The 17,579-nt window shown below is 48.2% G+C and overlaps 1 protein-coding gene across 4 annotated transcripts in view; it reads left to right on the forward strand.

Annotated features, from left to right (window-relative positions):
- The first annotated feature begins 673 nt into the window (after nucleotides 1-673).
- The window catches only part of NRK (Nik related kinase), a 93,490-nt gene continuing 76,584 nt past the window's right edge, over nucleotides 674-17,579 (forward strand). The window contains exons 1-4 of one of the 4 annotated variants that reach the window (XM_035541227.2): nucleotides 5,561-5,615; nucleotides 16,496-16,655; nucleotides 17,076-17,205; nucleotides 17,327-17,426. Coding sequence is in view for 1 of the 4 variants with exons in the window: in XM_035541225.1 (XP_035397118.1) it covers nucleotides 1,568-1,624; nucleotides 5,550-5,615 (123 nt within the window). In the remaining 3 variants the exon portion in view is untranslated. Of the gene's footprint in view, nucleotides 1,625-5,549; nucleotides 5,616-16,495; nucleotides 16,656-17,075; nucleotides 17,206-17,326; nucleotides 17,427-17,579 lie in introns of those variants that run through there. The other 3 variants (XM_035541226.2, XM_035541228.2, XM_035541225.1) reach the window with 3 other exon arrangements.

Raw genomic sequence — 17,579 nt, forward strand, 5'->3', positions numbered from 1 at the left:
TGGCACGGGCAGCCGTGGTGGTGACAGGCACATCTGCTCCCTGAGCAGCATTGGGTGCTGCTTCAAGAAGATCCCATGAGGCCGGCTTTCTGAACAGCAGTTTTTCTGAAATTACAGTTCAGAGAATTGAGAAATGCTGAAAAGAGTCCGTTTGTCCAACTCAGGCTGAAACCGAATTTTGAGAAGCTGTTTATCTCCTGCAGACCGGAAATCCTGCTCTGTTACAGGTTATTTTTTTTTTTTTTCCTCCTGCCAACTTCACACCTGTAGCCGAGACCCCAGCATAAACAAAGCCAAAGGAAACAACCAGCATGCCAATTCGAGCCTCAGCTTTAAACACTCTCTTCCTTTACTGAGCCTCGCATCTGGCAGGGGCGGTTACTGCTAGCACCGCTGCCCTGGGCCCAGCACCCTGCTCACATGGGGGCTGCAGAGCTCGGCATTGGCCCCGTACTTCTGGGGTACAATGGCATTTCCTTTGGTGAAACAAAGGAAGTTCTTCCCCCTTTGCGCTTGCACTTCCCTTTTAATACAAAACATCCTCTGCATGCACGTAGGCGCCCGAAAGGTTTTTACGTTCAGGTCTGTGGTTGCAGGGTTTGTCTGCAGGGCTTCGCTGCGGCTCCTCCCTGTGCGTGCAGGAGCAGTGCTGCGCGAGTCCATCGCGGTGACGTGTAATTGGGGTTTTGCTTTGCAACCGCTGTTTTTTCCCTCTTGTATCCTGACCTTACTCTGATTTCTTTGTTATTTTGTATTTTAATTTTTGATTGTTACCCTTGTATAAAGTGTCTCCCCGACAGAGTGCCCTCGCGCTGGGCTGTGTGATGGGGGTCTGAAGGGGTGTCAGTGGGGGCCTTGCACGGATCCTATCCTAGCTGAGGGTTTGATCGGGATGGTCCTGAGCCGTGTGGCTGGGGAGCAAACAAGCCAAAAATGGGGCTGCCCCAAAGAGTTGTGATACAAGAATGCATGTTTCTGGCTGAGATTCTTAATTTTAAATGAAAAAAAAAAAAGGACCATTGCTGGTCTGGTTGCAGGGCCAGGTTTCAGCAGCAGGAAAGCTGGTGTCAGTGCAGCTTTTAGTTTGACTGAGAGCAGGATGAGCAGGAAGGCAGGAGGATAAATTATCCCTCTCACAAACCAGCACCTCGTACAGCAGCAGCGCCAAGCCCCGTCACACGCAGCCCCCGCTCGAGGCGAGGCGGGTGGGCTTCGCCTGGGCGAGCAGCGCCCGGGCTGGGCGCCATCACCGAGCCGTGCCCGCGGCCGTATCCGTGGGGTGCCCACGCGCGGCGGAGCCCCTCAGCCGCCCTCTTCGCCCCGTCCCGTCCCGTCCCGTCCGGGCGCGTCACTTCCTCGCCAAGTTCTCCCGAGGCAATGTCTCCACAGAAGTTGCCCGCGGCCGCCCGGCCCGGGGGCTCCCTCCTCCGCCGCCGCTGACTGGGGAGGGCTTTCCGGCGCGGCCGCCATGCCCGCCTCCCCGCCTCGCCGGGGCACGGCCGGGCCGCCGCGGGGCTCGGGGCTGAGGAGCACCGTTAGTTAGCTCGGTGCGAGCCCGGGGACAGCCATGGCCCGGGACTGCGCCGCCCGCAGCCTGGACGGCACCGACCTGGCGGCGCTGAGGGTAAGGGGGCGGCCCCCGGGGGGAGCGGGGCGGCGGGGAAGGGGCTGCCGGCACCGGGGGGCTGGCACCGGGCGGCCCCGTCCCTCAGAGGGGGCTCGGGGGAGGGGGACCAAAAAACTGCGGGGAGTTCGGGGGGAAATGTGTGCACGGGGGCTGTTCGGTGTCGGGTTTTGGAGAGCTAAGGCAGCAGTCACCTCCTTTGCGTTTTTATCGATATCCTGTGGTGTTTTCCCGTTCTTTTTAACGCTGTCCAAGTTAAAGCCACCCCACTGGCGTGTCAGGGCACGGGTAGCGCAGGACGCCCCTCAGCGCCACGCCGCTCCCTCGCTCAGCAGCTGACCGCTCACCAGCCTTGTCCCACCAAAGCTGTTTTTTTTTTTTTTTTCTGGGGCACTCTCCGCAGAAGAGGGAAGAGTTCAGTTGTGGTAAAACACACTCAGCCCCAGACAGAGAAACCAAAGCAAGTTTCTTGCTAAAAATATCAGAAGAGGGCTGGGAAGAGCCTTTGCACAAAATCGCATGGCGAGGAGGGTGTTCCAAACCAGGCAGGGAGAAGAAAGGCAGCAGGGTCAGTAAAGTTTGTGAGGATGGCGCCAGGCAGACAGGCATTTAACCTGGCTCTGGTCAGCGGAGCAAGACAAAATAATGCGAGTTTTTGCTTTGAGCTTAGCAGATGAACCTTCTCTCTTCAAATAAATGAAGCGAAACAAGCGTAAGCTTGGAAAAGAGCAGTGGTGCAAGCCAGCGGGCAGGCTGTGTGTCAAAAGCAGCATGCAGAAAAATAAAAAAGCGAGTTCCTGGCCTTGCCAGCAGGAAGGACAGAGGCGTCCCTTTAGGGTGTGCCTTTGGGGTCTCCGTTTGGGTGCTCCATTCGGGGTTTGTGCTTAGCAGTGAGGGGAGGTGGGCAAGGCTGGGCCCTGCAGAAGCTGAGCAAAGACAGCTGCTTCCCCCTGACCTCGTCGCTGGGGTTCCTGGGGCTGGTGGGTGCTGCCAGGAGGCCTGGTGGGAGGCGTGCAGTGGCTGCAGTGGGTCGCTGTCCAGCTGTGCCTGCTGGCCTTGGCAATCCTGAGGAGTGCTCGCCGTGGCCTTCCCCTTTTCCTGGAGAGAGCTGCTTTGGGCCACGGTTTGCAGGTGTTGCTGTAGCATCCTGTTGCAGCCCTCCTTCCCTGGGCTTCCTGGGTGCTCAGGTGGCAGAAGCAAGGGCAATTATGGGCTTTCTGAGCACAGGTTCATCAGGGCTATCGGGTGGCTGAGAAGTCTCCATGTCGTGTGCCAAGGTGCCCGATAGAAGAACCCGATAGAAGAACAGGCACCAGCCTGTTGTTCAGCTGCAGAGGTTGTGAGCAGTGGATTTCAGTTGGGCTCCGGCTGCACACGTGGCTCTGCGTTGTGCATGGAGGTGGACGTGGCCTGGGTGCCTCAGGGTCAGCAGCCTCGCTGTGCTCTGCAGGTGACTTGCAGGAGAAAGCAAGTAGCCCGCCATATGGCACAGTGTCTTACAGTAATTAACCTTAAAGTGATGGATGTTCAGGCCGGCATTTTGGCATCTGTCAAAGTGAACCCAGCAATTTGGCAGGGGCTGGCTGGTGAAGGGTTGGACGGACTGCGGGGCTTAAATGCTAGCTGGGCAGAAGCGTTACATCAACAGTGATGCCCAACTCCCAGATAATTAAGAAGTTGGCCGGTTGCAAAGACTTTGCCAGCGGAAGATGCAGTGCTGATAGCCAGGCAAACAAGGGCAGTCCAAGGACCAAAGTCAGAGCCCAGATTAATATCCTTTATGACTCTCAACAAGGCTCAGCTCTCTGCTGCGTCCTGATTAAAAGAGAGATGGCCAAGTATTTTGGCTGCACTTGGAGCTGTGGAGACTTGTGAGGTTAATGCTCAATTGGCTAGCAAGGAGAGGGGGTAAGATTTTAGCTATATTAAAGTTTAAGCTAACATTTATTTAGATAATTGTTTGGGTTTCACTTTTTTTTTCCTGGAGCTTCTGAGACCTTAGATGTGAGCTATTAGGATGCTGAATCAGAAAGAAATTGATTGGACGGAGAGAGAGAAACTGATTTTGAGGCACATGAAATGATTATATTTGCATAATAAATAAGCGTAGGGGAAAAGAGGGAGGACAGAGCAGTCGCTTAAGTGAGAGGGACTGGATGGTGGCATGCTCAGAGCTGAAAAATGCAGTGTAGCTTCCTCTGGGCTTCGTGCCCCGTGTGCGGCTCTTAGTTCAGCCACGCTGCTTTCTGCAGACAAGGTGTGGGAGCAGCGCGCCGCCCACGCTTCCCGAGGGAGCAGCGTGATGGTGTGCCCTGGGGAATTGCCCATGTCCGGGAGATGCCCAGGGAGCCACCGTGTGTTTGGCAGCGCTGCCCCGTTACAGCACAACGGGCAGGTCAAAAGTGGTTTGGTCTCATTTATGCATTGCTATTTAGGTTTAAAAAATAAAGAATAAGTTTTGTGAGGTTGACAGTCCAGGAAGTGTAAGATTAAAACTCATTTAATTTAAAGACCAAACCAAATGAACTCAGTAATTCCTTCAGTTGTGAGAGCTGTGGAAGGCTCTGTTGTGTTGCTCTGACAGCAAAAGCTATTGCCATTTATCATGACAGTCGTGCCAGCAAAGGCAGAATCCACTCAGAAAAGAGTCTGTGTATTTCCAATGGGACTCTGCCTAAGTAAAAACTTCCAGATGAGATACGAAGAAGGCAGTATTTGTATTAAAAGAATAACATATAAGTGAAGTGGAGATGTAGCTTGGTACCATTAAAAAAAAAAAAAAAAAGAGAGAGAGAGTGAGTTTCCATCCAGGGTCATAGAAATTGGAGTTCTGAGATAAAGGCAGTTTTTCTGTATCGCATCCCTCAGCAGTACCAACAGGCATCAACTGCCATGACAGATTGCTGAAACAGATGTGGTAAAACTGACACATGGAACTAATAATATTTTATATAAATCTCTCGATGATATCATCCCAAGAAATGAGCAGGACTGGTAAATGGCTCAGCCAGAAACCAGGAAACTGGTCTCTTGAGTTCTTAATGTTTTTATATCAATCTCTCAAGTGAGTTTTAACTGAAGCTACAGATTTCTTAATGCGCTCGCTCATGCAGGAGCGAATGTTCCCTTGCCCATGCCTTGCAACAGGATGTTCTCCCAATAACGGAAGGGCTGCGAGATCTCATTACTGGAGAAGGACACGTGCTGAGGTGGCTGGTTTTAGGGTAACTAATGTTAACCCAGTAGGACGTATGTTGGCTAACCTGGTACACTGATCACCCGACACGGGAATCTTTCAGGTAAATTAACAGCAATCTGACTTGGGTTCAAAGCCAACACTTGAGGAGATCGGTCAAATTCACCGGGCTGAGTTTGCAGAACAGGCCAGTTGACCATTCTCAGCCTGTGTTTGGTCTTAAGGCTGTTTGGGACGATAGGTTTCCTTTTGTGAGGGAGCCAGGCACAGATGCTTTATAGAGCATCTTCCAGTTCTGTCGTTGAGGTTCTTTCCTTTGTTACACTGCTAACGCCAGGTGTTTCATAGCAGAGGACGGCAGCTGAGCCCGCAGGCTAGCTTGGTGTTCTAAAGCGTAGCAAGTGTGGGGTTTATTCCTTATTCTACTGCTGAACTGAAGCAATTGAATTACCATGTTCTTCACACATCTCCATGTATTTGTTCTACCTGTCATACTTGTCTACCTGCCATATTGCCGTGCTACAAATCTTTTCTGAGCTCTTTTGAGCAACTTGACTGGGAACTTTAATATAAATATATTTCTTACACCATTCTTTGGTTATTTCCCCTTTAGTGCGTAACACAGGCCATTAGGAGACGTGGCACAGACTTTTTGATTGTGAACAGTTACGCTCCATTATGAAGTGTTTGCTCTGCTGCAAATGATGTTATTTTTTCTGCTTTTTGCAGGACCCCGCGGGTATATTTGAACTGGTGCAGGTTGTTGGAAATGGGACATATGGACAAGTCTACAAGGTTTGGACACCTCTTTATTTTGCGATGCCATTGTTGATAAAGCTGTTTTTTCCTAAAGCCGAAATGAGCACCCGTTAGGAACCGGACAGCATTGTTCCAGTAATAGCCTGCTTTGTCTTGCTGTCTCTTCTGCGTAGTGCAAAATGGTGTCAGCTTTGAAACTGTGCCCCTTCTTCCTGACCCGTTTTCATGTCTGCCGCAGGGTAGATAACTGCCTTGGCTCTTGTACTGACTTCCCTCTGCCCTGCTTTTTCTGTCCTGTGCTTATTTTTCTCTTCTTCAAAATTATTTAATAGGCGGCTGGCACAAATTAACATCAGTCATGGCTAAATTTGGCTTGGATTGTGTGGCAAGCCCAGCACAGGCTAAAACACCAGAGCTCTTCAAGACAGGCATGAATTGACCCTGCTCTGTGGGCAGGCTACCAGGTTTTTGATTTCCAATATTACCTTTGTCACTGTGGTATCAAAGCAGGCCTACCAGCAAACTACAGCAATTACACCTTGTCTGCCATAATATGTTATGTTCGTTTTGATTGAGGTATAGGAATAAGGCTAGAAAAGTTTTCTTTGATTGTGAAGCCTTTCCTAAGAGTGATGTAAGAGGGGATAAAATAGGGAAATGAGCCTGCTTTGCTCCAATTTGGAGAAATAAGACAGAGGAAGGAAAAGGCCACACTGCTGGACCGCTGGAGGTAGAAGGGAAGAGTGATGGCACTGGAGGAAGCTGTGTGGCATTGCTTCTCCCTCAAACCCCACTGGTGGCAAGCTCCTGCATCACGAGCCTTTGCCTCGATGCCAGCCCTTCCTGCACTGGTTCCCTAACACTCAGAAATGCAGGAGGACTCTTTGTCTTTCTCTGATTGCAGTGCATTGAACACACCTTGCATTTCAGAGTCCATCCTCTGGTGTCGGTTTTTCTGTGATTGCATTTTGAAACTGTAGGTGCTTTCTCAAACATTCAGGAAAATCCTCTGCAGAAGCACGTTTGAGGGGTTTCTGCTTTCCCATATACATTTTAATGTTATTTTCATGTTAGAAGCAGAATCTTTCTCATATAACTTTTTGTCTTGCTGCGATTAAGCCTGTGTTGTTTCTGACATTATCATTCACATACTGAGGTCAGTACTATTAAATTGAGAACAGAGATTTAGGGATTCATACAGGCAGTTCAGAAGCCGGGAAACATTTAGGGCTGCTGTAACCAGTAGAATCATAGACATTTTTGCCTGTAAAAGATCCTAAAGTTCCCAAAGAGCCTCTGTACAAGTTCCCTTTCTTTTCATGTCTGGATTTATTTTATATTGGGAGAGAAAAAATTCAATCTAGTCATGTTTCAAGGGTGTTGAGAGTGAATCAGCTGTTTAATCATGGCAGCACCAGGAAGGAGCAGCAAAGCTTCTATGCCGCAAAAGAAAATGCTCCAAGCGATCCCGTGGTTCACTTGAATGTCAGCTGCCAAAACGCATAAGAAATATTGACAAAGAAAATTAAAAATCATACCCAAAGGCTACTCCCTGCTGAGTACACAAGACCAGGGTCTGGCAGCTCTGGGTAACGAGCGCTTTGGATCTTGGAGGTGCTGTAACACCACTGCTGGGCACGGGGAGCCAGCCTCTCGTGGGGCTGAGGGCATGTGAGGGTGCCGTGGGGAAGCTCTGTGCATGTGGTGGAGAGGGAGGGCCTGCGTGCAGCCCCTCACCCAGAACGAGGGCTTTGCTCATACAAATGTGGGACCTGGGAATGCAGGGTCTTCTACTGGAGCCTCATTAGGGGATGAAGCTGCTCTGTGCAGGAGGAGGAGTGCATGCTGTGCAGCAGACCAACGCAGGTGAGGACAGGCTCAAAGAGCACGCTCCAGACTGCAGCCAGCTCGGTCTACACTGCCAGCAGCTTCTGCACAGTCCAAAGCCCCTGTGTGTTTGGAAACACCTCTGCAGGAGATGCTGAATCCCAACTGAATGTACTCGGGAAGCACCTCTCTGGTGCTGGCCTTGCAGCCAGAAGAAATATCTGTTTTCTTTGAAGGAGGGCAGCTGCAGCGAAACAACAGCTTCTGAAGGGACCATAAAAAGTTAGGCAATGGTGTTTGCTTTGCTTTTTCACTGCTGTATAGTATGTCCTTTGATCTATGCAGTGTTGGGAGTGATAGAGTGTATTGGGGAATGCTGGAATCATTTTGTAGTTTGTCTAGGTTGAATATAGGCTTGAGATTGTAAATATTGAAGTTATTCGGTATTCCCTGTTGTCTGCGTATATAGTCAGGTCATTAGCACGTGTTTTTATTCTTCAGAGGCATCAGAATCTTCCACACATTCAGAAATAGATACACAGAGTAGTGCATATAATCAAAGTAAAGCTTATTACAGGCTAAATAAACAGTGTTCAGAATTACTAAATTGCTCGGTTGGCTCTGGCGATGACTCATAAGGCTATGTGTTTTAATGTATGCAGCTCCATAAAAATGAAAATAAAACTTAGAGGATTCATCATTAGATTTAGAAAACAATGTTTAACAGATTTATTGGAGGAGGATATTGTTCGTAGTGAATCATTCTAGACTGGTTCCAGGTCATGTCCTTTTAAATGACACGGAAGGGGTATAAATTGTACCCGTGATAGTGCTCGAGCTGTCTAGAAACATTATAAAGTTGGGATTTGCATCTAATAAGTGCTTGAAAGCTAGCAGATTTTTTGACAATTTACCAAGTAGTAGGATGTAAACATGCCAGTAGTGGCAACTTCAGCCTTTTGAAAGCTATGAATTAGGTATTAAAAAGGGGAAGGAGGAGTTTGGGAGCATCCCATCCCCTGCACCGCTCTTTGCTTGGGCCCCTCCGTCTGCCCTGCGAGGCCCCGCAGAGACTGTGTGGGGCAGGTGGGCGGCTCTCCAAAGGGCGAGGGCCGGCGTTTTTGGGGAGTTGCTGATCAGCAAGGACCTTCGTCCGGGTCAGCGATGATTTGCATCGCCCAACTGCCATGTCGTCTGGGAGGAAGTGAGATTGCTGGATTGTCACCCGCAAGCTCTTGGGTTTCGCTTCCCCGCTGAGCTGCAGGCCCCTTGCCTTGCGTCTCCTTCCACAGCAGCCTGGGCGAGTGCTGCCGGGTGTCCTCTGGGGTGGCAGTAAAGCTGTAGAAGGCACCGTAGGTTTAGGAGCTGCCACCTCTTTGGTTTGCTGGTAGTCACAGTATTGTTGTTACACCGTGGTGTGCTGCTAGAGGTGGTACCTTTGCAAGCATCGCAGAGTCAGTGGCTGTGGGATCAGTCTCAGTGAGCATGAGGCTGCACCTTGCAGCAGAGACCTACTCTGGGAGAGACTTTAGGACTCTTAGTTTATCGATTCTTGTTTTTTTTAGTTAACAAGATAAAGAGAAATCGCTCCTTGTCCTACTAGTTCAGCTGTACTCTGACAGCCCTCAGCCTTCTAAGAAAGTTTTCATGGGCCAAATGAGGTCTTCAGCAGTATCTGCAGTGAGCTTGTGTTCTGATGTTGAGAGGCACCTGTTGAGGGCTTCTGACTTCCTCTGTCCTAATGGTGTGGATTATCCCTCTTGTGGGGCCAGCATTTTTGGGTGGCCCAGCGAGTGAGAGGCCAGTGGCTTTGGTGTGTTCTGGGGGGTGACGTTTTTTGGAGCATGATCTTGCAGGCACGATGGTGAACCATGAAACATTTGCAGCTGTTCGGTGAGTGGAATGGTTGTACCTCTAAAGAGTCTGAGGGCACAGAGAGCTTGGGAGGAGTGCTCTGTTTTGGGACTGTGGGATTTGAAAGGGAAAATGTGGACTTCCAGTAATGCAGCTGATGAAAACGAAGCGGTGCTGTTGCTGAGGCTTAGTGGAGAGTGGAAGCAGTACAGCCCTCCCGTAGTCACTGCACAGGCAATGTCTTTATTTCTGTGTAGTCACCTAAGACCTCGGATACGCAAAGGAAGCAGGTCTGAGCGAGGAAGTGCCTCTTCTGGTTGGTAACACAACTGCTTCTTGGCACTGAACCGTGCTTCAGTTGTTGACATGAGTTATGAGTTACTCCGCTGTTGATGTACGTGGCAGGGGGGTAATGAAGCACAAATATGACTTTTCTGTTTATCTTAAACAATTTGGAAGTCTGCTGAGTCTCCTTCATAACTCATTTCATTGAGTCGTTGGCTGAAGTAGTTGAGAGCAAGGGGAGGGGGAAAGCAACGTGGTTTTTTAGCGAGGAAGGTTTGGTGCTCCATGCAAAGAATCACCAGACCATGCTAAATTATGAAGTGTGAAAGTCTGTGGACTGCATTCGAAACCTTAATCTATGGCAGTGCCTCAGGCACTTAATGGAAAGCTGAATTTAAGAAACGTCCCCATTATGTCCAGTGCGATCCAGAAGGTCTTGAGTAAGCTGAAAACTTCAAAGCATCTCTTCTGGGGGTGGTCAGAAGCGGGCAGCTTCTGAGGAATGTTGCTCAGGGCTGAAACGGAATCTCAGTCTCCAGACTGCTGCAAACAGAGACATTAAAATGCTGTATAGTCTTAGGGTGTTTTGTTATCGTTTGTGGTCAGTTATGGTTTTAAAGGCAATCATAGCCTTCAGGGCACTGAGGTTTTCGTAAGTCGAGTGGGGAAACTGCTTGTTCTTCGTGGAAATGATAGAATGCAGCTTTCTGTTCCACCAGCAGTTGGTACAAGTGCTCGGTTGTCTATTCATTTGCTTTATTTGGTTTGTAGCTGATTAGCTTGTCCCCCTGAAAAGCTAGTTAATTGTAGGTAGGAGCGTATAAAAAAAGTACTGCTGCGGCGTATTGCGGGGGGTCATCAAGTCATTGTGTGCATCCTTGGTGCAGCAGTGTGAGCAGCTAAGGGAGGTGAGCTGCTAATCCTGGCAGTGGGGTTTCCTTCAGGAATAAGTCTGAGCTTAGTGTGTGCTTGTGCTGTTGTCTTGAGATCTGAAATGCTGTCGTGCTTATGAACAGGTTGCCCTGAAAGCCTAATATCTAATGGTTGTAATAACATTAAATACACGGTTGGGTGTTTTGATATTTAACTTGTGCCTCTGATTTGTAGTAACACCTGTGAAATACCTACTGGATGTGTTTGTTCCTCCTTTCTCAGTTGCTTACAGCTCCTAAGTACCTTCACGTAGATGTCCACATGCTTTATTCAACCCTGGAATTTAAAATAATGGATCATACATGTGAAATTAATTAGCAAGTCATAAAGTCTTGGTTCTGGTTAGTGAATATTTTAGAGGAATTCAATTAAGATTCTTAAATGTAGGGCTAGTTTATCAAAAATAGAAGAGCAAGGATGTGAAAAATCCTCTCAGCTGTGAAGTGCTTCTAGTACAGTAAAGGCTTTTTGACTGAGCAGAGCAATGCACAATAATTAGATGTGCCACATCAGCCATTAGAGAATAGTAAAACCTTTGCAAATAATTTGTTGTCAGGCCTGCTGCTCCCGTCTCCTCCGTGTTTTTGACTTGAATGTCCACCTGGGAGAGCGCAGTGCATTTTTGTCATAATCTGGTGGTGTTTTGAGCTCAGATGTTGGCACTGGGGCATGCTATTTTGAAGGTAAGAGCACATGCTAAAAATGCACTGGTGACAACACCAAGCACAGGAGGAAATAATAAGTTCAGCCTTTTAATTTCCCTGCTCCAGCACATCGCTGGTGACTTCGGTTTCAGTCCCTCCTACTGCTCGGCAGCTTCTGGATTAATGCCCACATGAAGATATAGATCAGAGGGACCAGCACTTTGCGTGCTTGAGTTGTACCATGCCTCACCTACCCTGAAACGTTTATTGTCTGTGTTATCTCTTCCGTAGAAAGAATTAGCGGAATTAAGGGAAAACTTAGGAGAAATAGTCTTTGTGCAGTCCAAAAAAAGTCTCAGGGCATGTAACGAGCTATTGGGGTGAACGAAGGAAACAATGTCCCTTGGTTTTAAACAGCACAAAATCTAGTGTTTGGTTTCTAGATGTTTGAATCCTGTTTCAGGCTAGCTTTAGTAACTTTCCTTATTTCTGAATGAGTCACAGACCTATGGAATAGATGTCAGTCTGAGCTGCAAAACGTGCATGGTTTGTTCTGCCCCAGCGAAACGCCATTGCAGCAGAGGCGAGCTTGCACTCACTCCCCCTGTTGAGCCCCTGTCCTCGTGTAGAGCAGTCCTGAAATAACACTGTAAGAAGCAGTAGTGATGTCAGCTAGTACATGTAGCTGTCGAGGTATAGTTTTGCCCTCCAATGGCCACCCAGCAGCAATTAAAAGCACTTCCATGCCTGTGCCAGAAAGGTTTTGTATGTGGTCTCTTCTTGTACTCGGTGACGCTTGAGCACGCTGCCACCGATCCCTGCAGCTTCTCTGCCTTGCTCCCCAAACGCAGGGACACTGAAGGGGATATTTTGGGGTGCCACAGCTCTGGTGCACCGCCACACACAGTGCTGGGCACAGCCGGGGTCTTCCTGCAGGGCCCGGGGCCAAGCAGTGCCATGTCTGGCCACAGCACAGCTATTGAGGCTGCAGCTGCCCAGACGGACAGACGGACAGCAGCAAACCCTGGTCGGGCAGTTGGTAATCCTGCCCTTCTGCAGCATTTGTGAGGAAACAGAGCTGAAAAGCTGGCTTTCATTGGGAGCTCGGGTCGAACAGCTTGCCCAGTCAGTAGACAAGGCGCAGGTCAGCCCCTCGTCCTGCTGTAATGCAGTTTCCAGAAAGCGGTTTTACATTGTAATGTCCATAAGCGTGGTCAAATCCTTCTCCTGTCTGGTGTTCAGCTGTTCTCAGGCTGCTGGCCAGTGCTAATTCTCCTGGCCTGTGCAGAACTGTGAATACGGGTCTTGAGAATAAAATTGAAGAAGAAACTACTTCTCAGCTGTTTGTAGTATGCTTTTTTTATTTTTAAAGCCTCTCTGTGTTCTTATCCTGCCCACATAACCTACCAATGTCGTGAGATTCCTGAAAGGCTTTTAAGATTTGTTTTAGAAGCGCCTTTTCAAAGGCCTGTCTCATCTCCTCCTTTTTCCCCAACAAAGCATGAAGGCTTAGAAACTTCTGAGTTCTTAGGAAAAAACAAGCCAGAAGACGTCCTTTGTGGCAAACTTTGTGGCCCTTTCAGCCCCTACACAAGTGATCGTATGAGCCAAGATGTAAGGCGAGCATGTGGTCTGTGCCTGTGCTGTTAGGCACTCCCATCATGTAAGAAGAAGAATTTCTCATAAAGGCAAGAGAGGGGTGGACGTGGCCAGCTGCAGTTCAGGAGATCTAGTTTTTCTTCTTGTTCCAGCCTGTCATTTTTTGCTACTTAGTCTGTATGAGCGGTATTTTTTGAGGAGCACTGCTGCCTTCTACCCCTATGGAAGAGCCAGGCTGTGGGGGCAAAATTGCACAGAGAAATTCCTCCTGTGCTGTTTCTTGTCCAGGCTTTAATAGGGTCATCCAAGGCTCTGAGCTGCCTTGAAACTCTGCTTTCTTGAAAGCACGTAACGATTCATAGAATCATTAAGGTTGGAAAAGCCCTCCAAGACCATCTGGTCCAACCATCGCCCTACCACCAATGTCACCCACTAAACCGTGTCCCTAAGCACCACGTCCAACCTCTCCTTGAATGCCCCCAGATGGTGGCAGTCCTTATTTTTTGCAGTGTTTTGGGGTTCTCTTTGAAATGAATTAATGTACTTAGGGAGCTGACTGGGGAGAAGTGGATAGCAGCCACTTACTGAGCATCGTGCTCTTCGGAAACGGTTTCATCTGAACCAAAACCCGTTGAGTTCAACAGAAACAGTGGAAAAATTTTAAGAAATGAGTTGGCTGGTGTTTGGAAACCTTGCTTCAGAAACGTCAAAACACGGCATTTCGTTTGCTTCATTCTTCTAAGCATACACTTTAATTTAGCTGAATATTTAATATTTCATGGATTGACTTCAGTGCTGCGCGTTCTAAAGGAAGGCGCCGTCATACTGAAGTAATTTGGCATTGCCAGAATAAATATGTAAATATTAATGAACTCTTACAGTTCTGAATTTCCATCTTATAAGGAATGTTTACAACTGAAAGCGAGAACAGTTGGCAAAATACAGGCATTTTGTGGAGTTTTACTGAATGCTGGAATTGTCTGAACTCCATTTTCTGGCTCTGTAGTTACTCACTTGCTATATTCGTTACCAGCAGTTTTGATGTCATTTTTTTCTTTTTTTTTTTTTGTGCAAATATTTTGAGGAAAAGGGCATAAAAGAGATGTGTGGTTGCTTTCTGAAAAATATAGATATTACTGAACTTAAGGAACTTTCTAGCTTTCTTGTTTATTATATTAAATTTTGGCGTGGATTTTTTTTTCCTGGTATTTAAAAATAATGGCAAAAGAATAACCAATTTACTCATTTTTTCTGCCATGGCAGATTTGTCTTCTCTTGTTTTATTCTTTCCTTTAAACCTGTGAACAATTATACTAAAATATGCAACAAAAACAGTATAAAATAAATATGCCTATGGTTTAGATAATGGACTCTGTAATGTATTATTTAAACAGATTGTCCATGATGTTGTCTTGTAACATGGAAAAAAGAGAAGAGCCGGGAGAAAATTTCTTTGCTTTAATATTTGCTTTTTGCAGTCTAACGTGAAATATTTATCGCGAGAGGCTTCTTTGCGCCCAGCAGCCAAATAACATCAGCAGACACCTGGTTTCCCTTTATTCGTATCGGAGGCAGAGTTAGGTGCTGCGGACCTTTGGTCCCTTTGCCGAGGTGCAGGATCCCCGCTGTGCACCACTTGCTGCTGGGGGAGCTGAGCCCGGCCGTGCTGTTTGCCCTGCAGAAGAGGATGGGCAACGCCGACACGCAGCTCAGGTGCACCGCTCTGTTCCTCCTCCGTGACCCCTTTTTGATGAAGGGTGAGTTGTTTCCAGAAGCCCAGGTTTTGTCGTCTCTCCCGGTGGAAGGCAGCCAGCCTTCTGTGGGACAGCAGCCGTGCCAACACTTGCTGCCTGTGCTGTGCCCGGCGAGCCGGCAGCTGCCGAGCCCTGGGCTGCTTGGGCATCACGGGCAGTGCATGCCAGGGACATACCGTGTTCAGGAGACACTGGGCTTCTTGTGCATGTGCAGCTCAGCCTAAGCAGGCCTGGCGATTCCCAAATACGCTGAGCTCCTGCTCACATGGTGGTGAGGAGGCTTGCATGTGTACAGGACATGTCGGATTTCTGGATGCCCAACCGGGACTGTTTCCTTGGCAGCAAAAGAGGTTGGACCTGGAGAAACTACGCATATTGTAGCCTACTCTCCCTGAATATGGAGAGAGGATGAAGGAATAAAGAGATGCACCAACCTTCCTTTCTCCTGGATGCTTGAAAGACTTTAGTCAGAAATGTTTTGAATAAAGGAAGTTGCAAAACAAAGGCTGGAAACTCAGGTCTCTGATCCCGCGGGCTGGCGAGTAAAGGTTAGAGAGAGAGAGGATTTAGGATTCACCCTTTCCTATCTCACTGTCTTCCTTTCTTTGTAACGTGTTAGATTTTAGGTACCCACCTGGTAAAAGACCTTGCATGGTCTGCGTTCGTGGCTTGCATGTTGAAATTAGAGTACTTTCATGTTGGCACAGGAATCTTGTAAGGGGCAGACACGTGTGTGATCAGGTGGGGGCTGAGCTCTTTGTAGGTTTGCAGAGCCCCTAATAATGCTTTCGTGAGGCTGGTCAGAATTGCAACAAATTCTTGGTTAGTTCATGTAACGTTGTTCAACTACTTCTTCCAAATTCACAGATCTCTGGCCAAGAATGAAAGAAAACGTCCTGTCAGCCCAGGGTGAATCTCGGAGCCCACGCAGCACTTGTCCTGTCTGCCCCGCAGATGGGTTTTGAGTGTCAGAGCGAGGAAAGGCAGCTTGGCTTTCTGAGCTGTGGGAGCTGCAGCACCCTGCACTGCTTGCATTACGGAGTCCCGGCTGGTCACTCTCTCTTTCGATGTGATTAGTGTTAAAGAAATCCTTTGTATTGCAAAGATGGGCTTCTAGGCTGACTCCGACAGGCTTGGCGAAGGCAGCGCTGAGCTCTCCCATGGGGCTGGGGCCGAATGGGGACTGTAGGCGCCAGCGGGGTTTGGGATGAGGACGGCGCAGTGATTATTAATGGGGAGCGCGGCCGGCTGAGTCCTGTTGTGTGTAAACACTGCCCGAACTTCCAGAGGGGTGGTTCTTTCCAATTCCTGGTGCTTGTGTGCCAGCAGTGGGTTTTCCTTCCTTTCTGGCTTCCTGTACTGCCAAGCAAGCAACATGAATGTCATTACACAGTGCCCTGTTATCTACACTGCTTGCTTCTTGTAGTCATTGTGTGATATGAAAAGTCCCCAGGATTGCATGATGCACGTTCGCTCCCAGGGATCTCCTCTAAACCTGGGCAGGACCAGGAAGAGAAACGGGGAAGCTGCTGCTTCTGCATTTTTCACACCCTGGGGCAGGCTGCTGCTGTCTGTGCTCTTCCCTAGGTGTTTGCAGAGGGCTGCGATCTGATAAGCTGGGGCTGGCTCGTGGCCTGGCTGCCGAGGAGGAGGAGGAGGAGGTCTGTGTTTGTGCATCAGCACCCGCTGAAGGAAGCCTTATGAGCAAGCAGGGTTTGAAAGACGTGAGATGACGGAGAGCTTTGCCTCTGGATTTCTTTTGTTTTCCCCATTATTCTCTTAACTTTATCTCTGTTTACCATCAGTGTAGCCATTCATTTCTGCAGATGGGCTTCTGAGGCTTGGTATTTCCAACCCGCTTGCTCGGGGCTGCTTTGCATGGGTGCTGGTGCTTTTATGTAACTGGGTGTGTGTGTGTGGAGCTGGTGATGAAGCAGAACAACAGCACTCTTGAGGTTTGGCAGAAAATAGTTTCTTACGTTATTACTCTTGACTTTTTTTTTCTTGGCAAAAACAAAAGGAAGCTTTAGCAGGTAGGAGGTTGCTGCCTTGCCACAGAAACATGTTCTCACGTACAGCTGCTGCAAGGGCAAAACCACCAGCCGGACCCAGCCCTAAGTGTGGCCGACGTTTGCTGTCCCAGTTAGCAACCAAAACCCTGCTCTCATTGATCACGAGACGTGAGTATTATTAACCTCACACCACTCAGCCTTCTAATCAGTGCTGATTGCTGGCTTTCTTAAACCATTTTTTCTGGGGTGGAAGGGAGGAGGGACAGAAAAAGCTGGTAACAGAAATAAAGGGGAATTTCCAAAGAACTCACCGTTGGCCTCTCTCTTTATTTTTTAAAGCCCCTGTGAAACTGCAGGGACAGAGTTATGTGAAAGATGGGCACTTTGGAAAATCATGTCCAGTACGGCCAGATCAGTGAAAGGGAAGTGACGAGCAAAAGCAGTGCAGGCCAGCAAGCGTGTCCACGCTTGACAAAGCTGGGCTGGAAAAACATTTCTAATTTAAATGGGGCAACCGTGTATGCCAACCAGGTCTTTAAAAATAATTATTTGGAACTGTTATTTTTCTTTTTTTTCTCTTTTTCCCAGTCTTTTGCCCATGGTGTCTTGTGTTTTAACCTCTTCAAAGTGGATGTAAAGTGCTAACAGCAACATGATAGCACTCACCTTGTGCTCGTTTGCTTGCAAAGTGGCAAATCCGGGGAGCCAGTCCCTAAAGGTAGTTCTCTGTCTGATTTCAAAACCCCTTCCCATTTGGTATTTGGGTTTCTGTAACCCTTCCATTACTGAATATTACCTTCTTGTGCAAACTGATGTCAAAAATATGTATTTTCTGTAAGTTGCAGTGGTACAAACTAGAAAGCACTCTTGTAGTGCTAATGCGAAGACCAAAAGAAAGTGGCCTGCCAGCACTGATTGTGTATGGGTTTTTACATTAAGGTGAGTTCTGAAGTCTTTTAAACCTCCTGGGTTTTGAGGAGAGACAACACTGTAAAACTAATGAAGTGGAGTTGCTTGGAGGTTTGTCCTTTCTTATCCCGTTTTTCATCTCTGTCCTCAGCAGTCCCAATTCCTTTGCTGGGTCCTTCAGGG

Source organism: Cygnus atratus, chromosome 13 (assembly GCF_013377495.2).
Source record: "Cygnus atratus isolate AKBS03 ecotype Queensland, Australia chromosome 13, CAtr_DNAZoo_HiC_assembly, whole genome shotgun sequence".
Classification (NCBI taxonomy): Eukaryota; Metazoa; Chordata; class Aves; order Anseriformes; family Anatidae; genus Cygnus; species Cygnus atratus.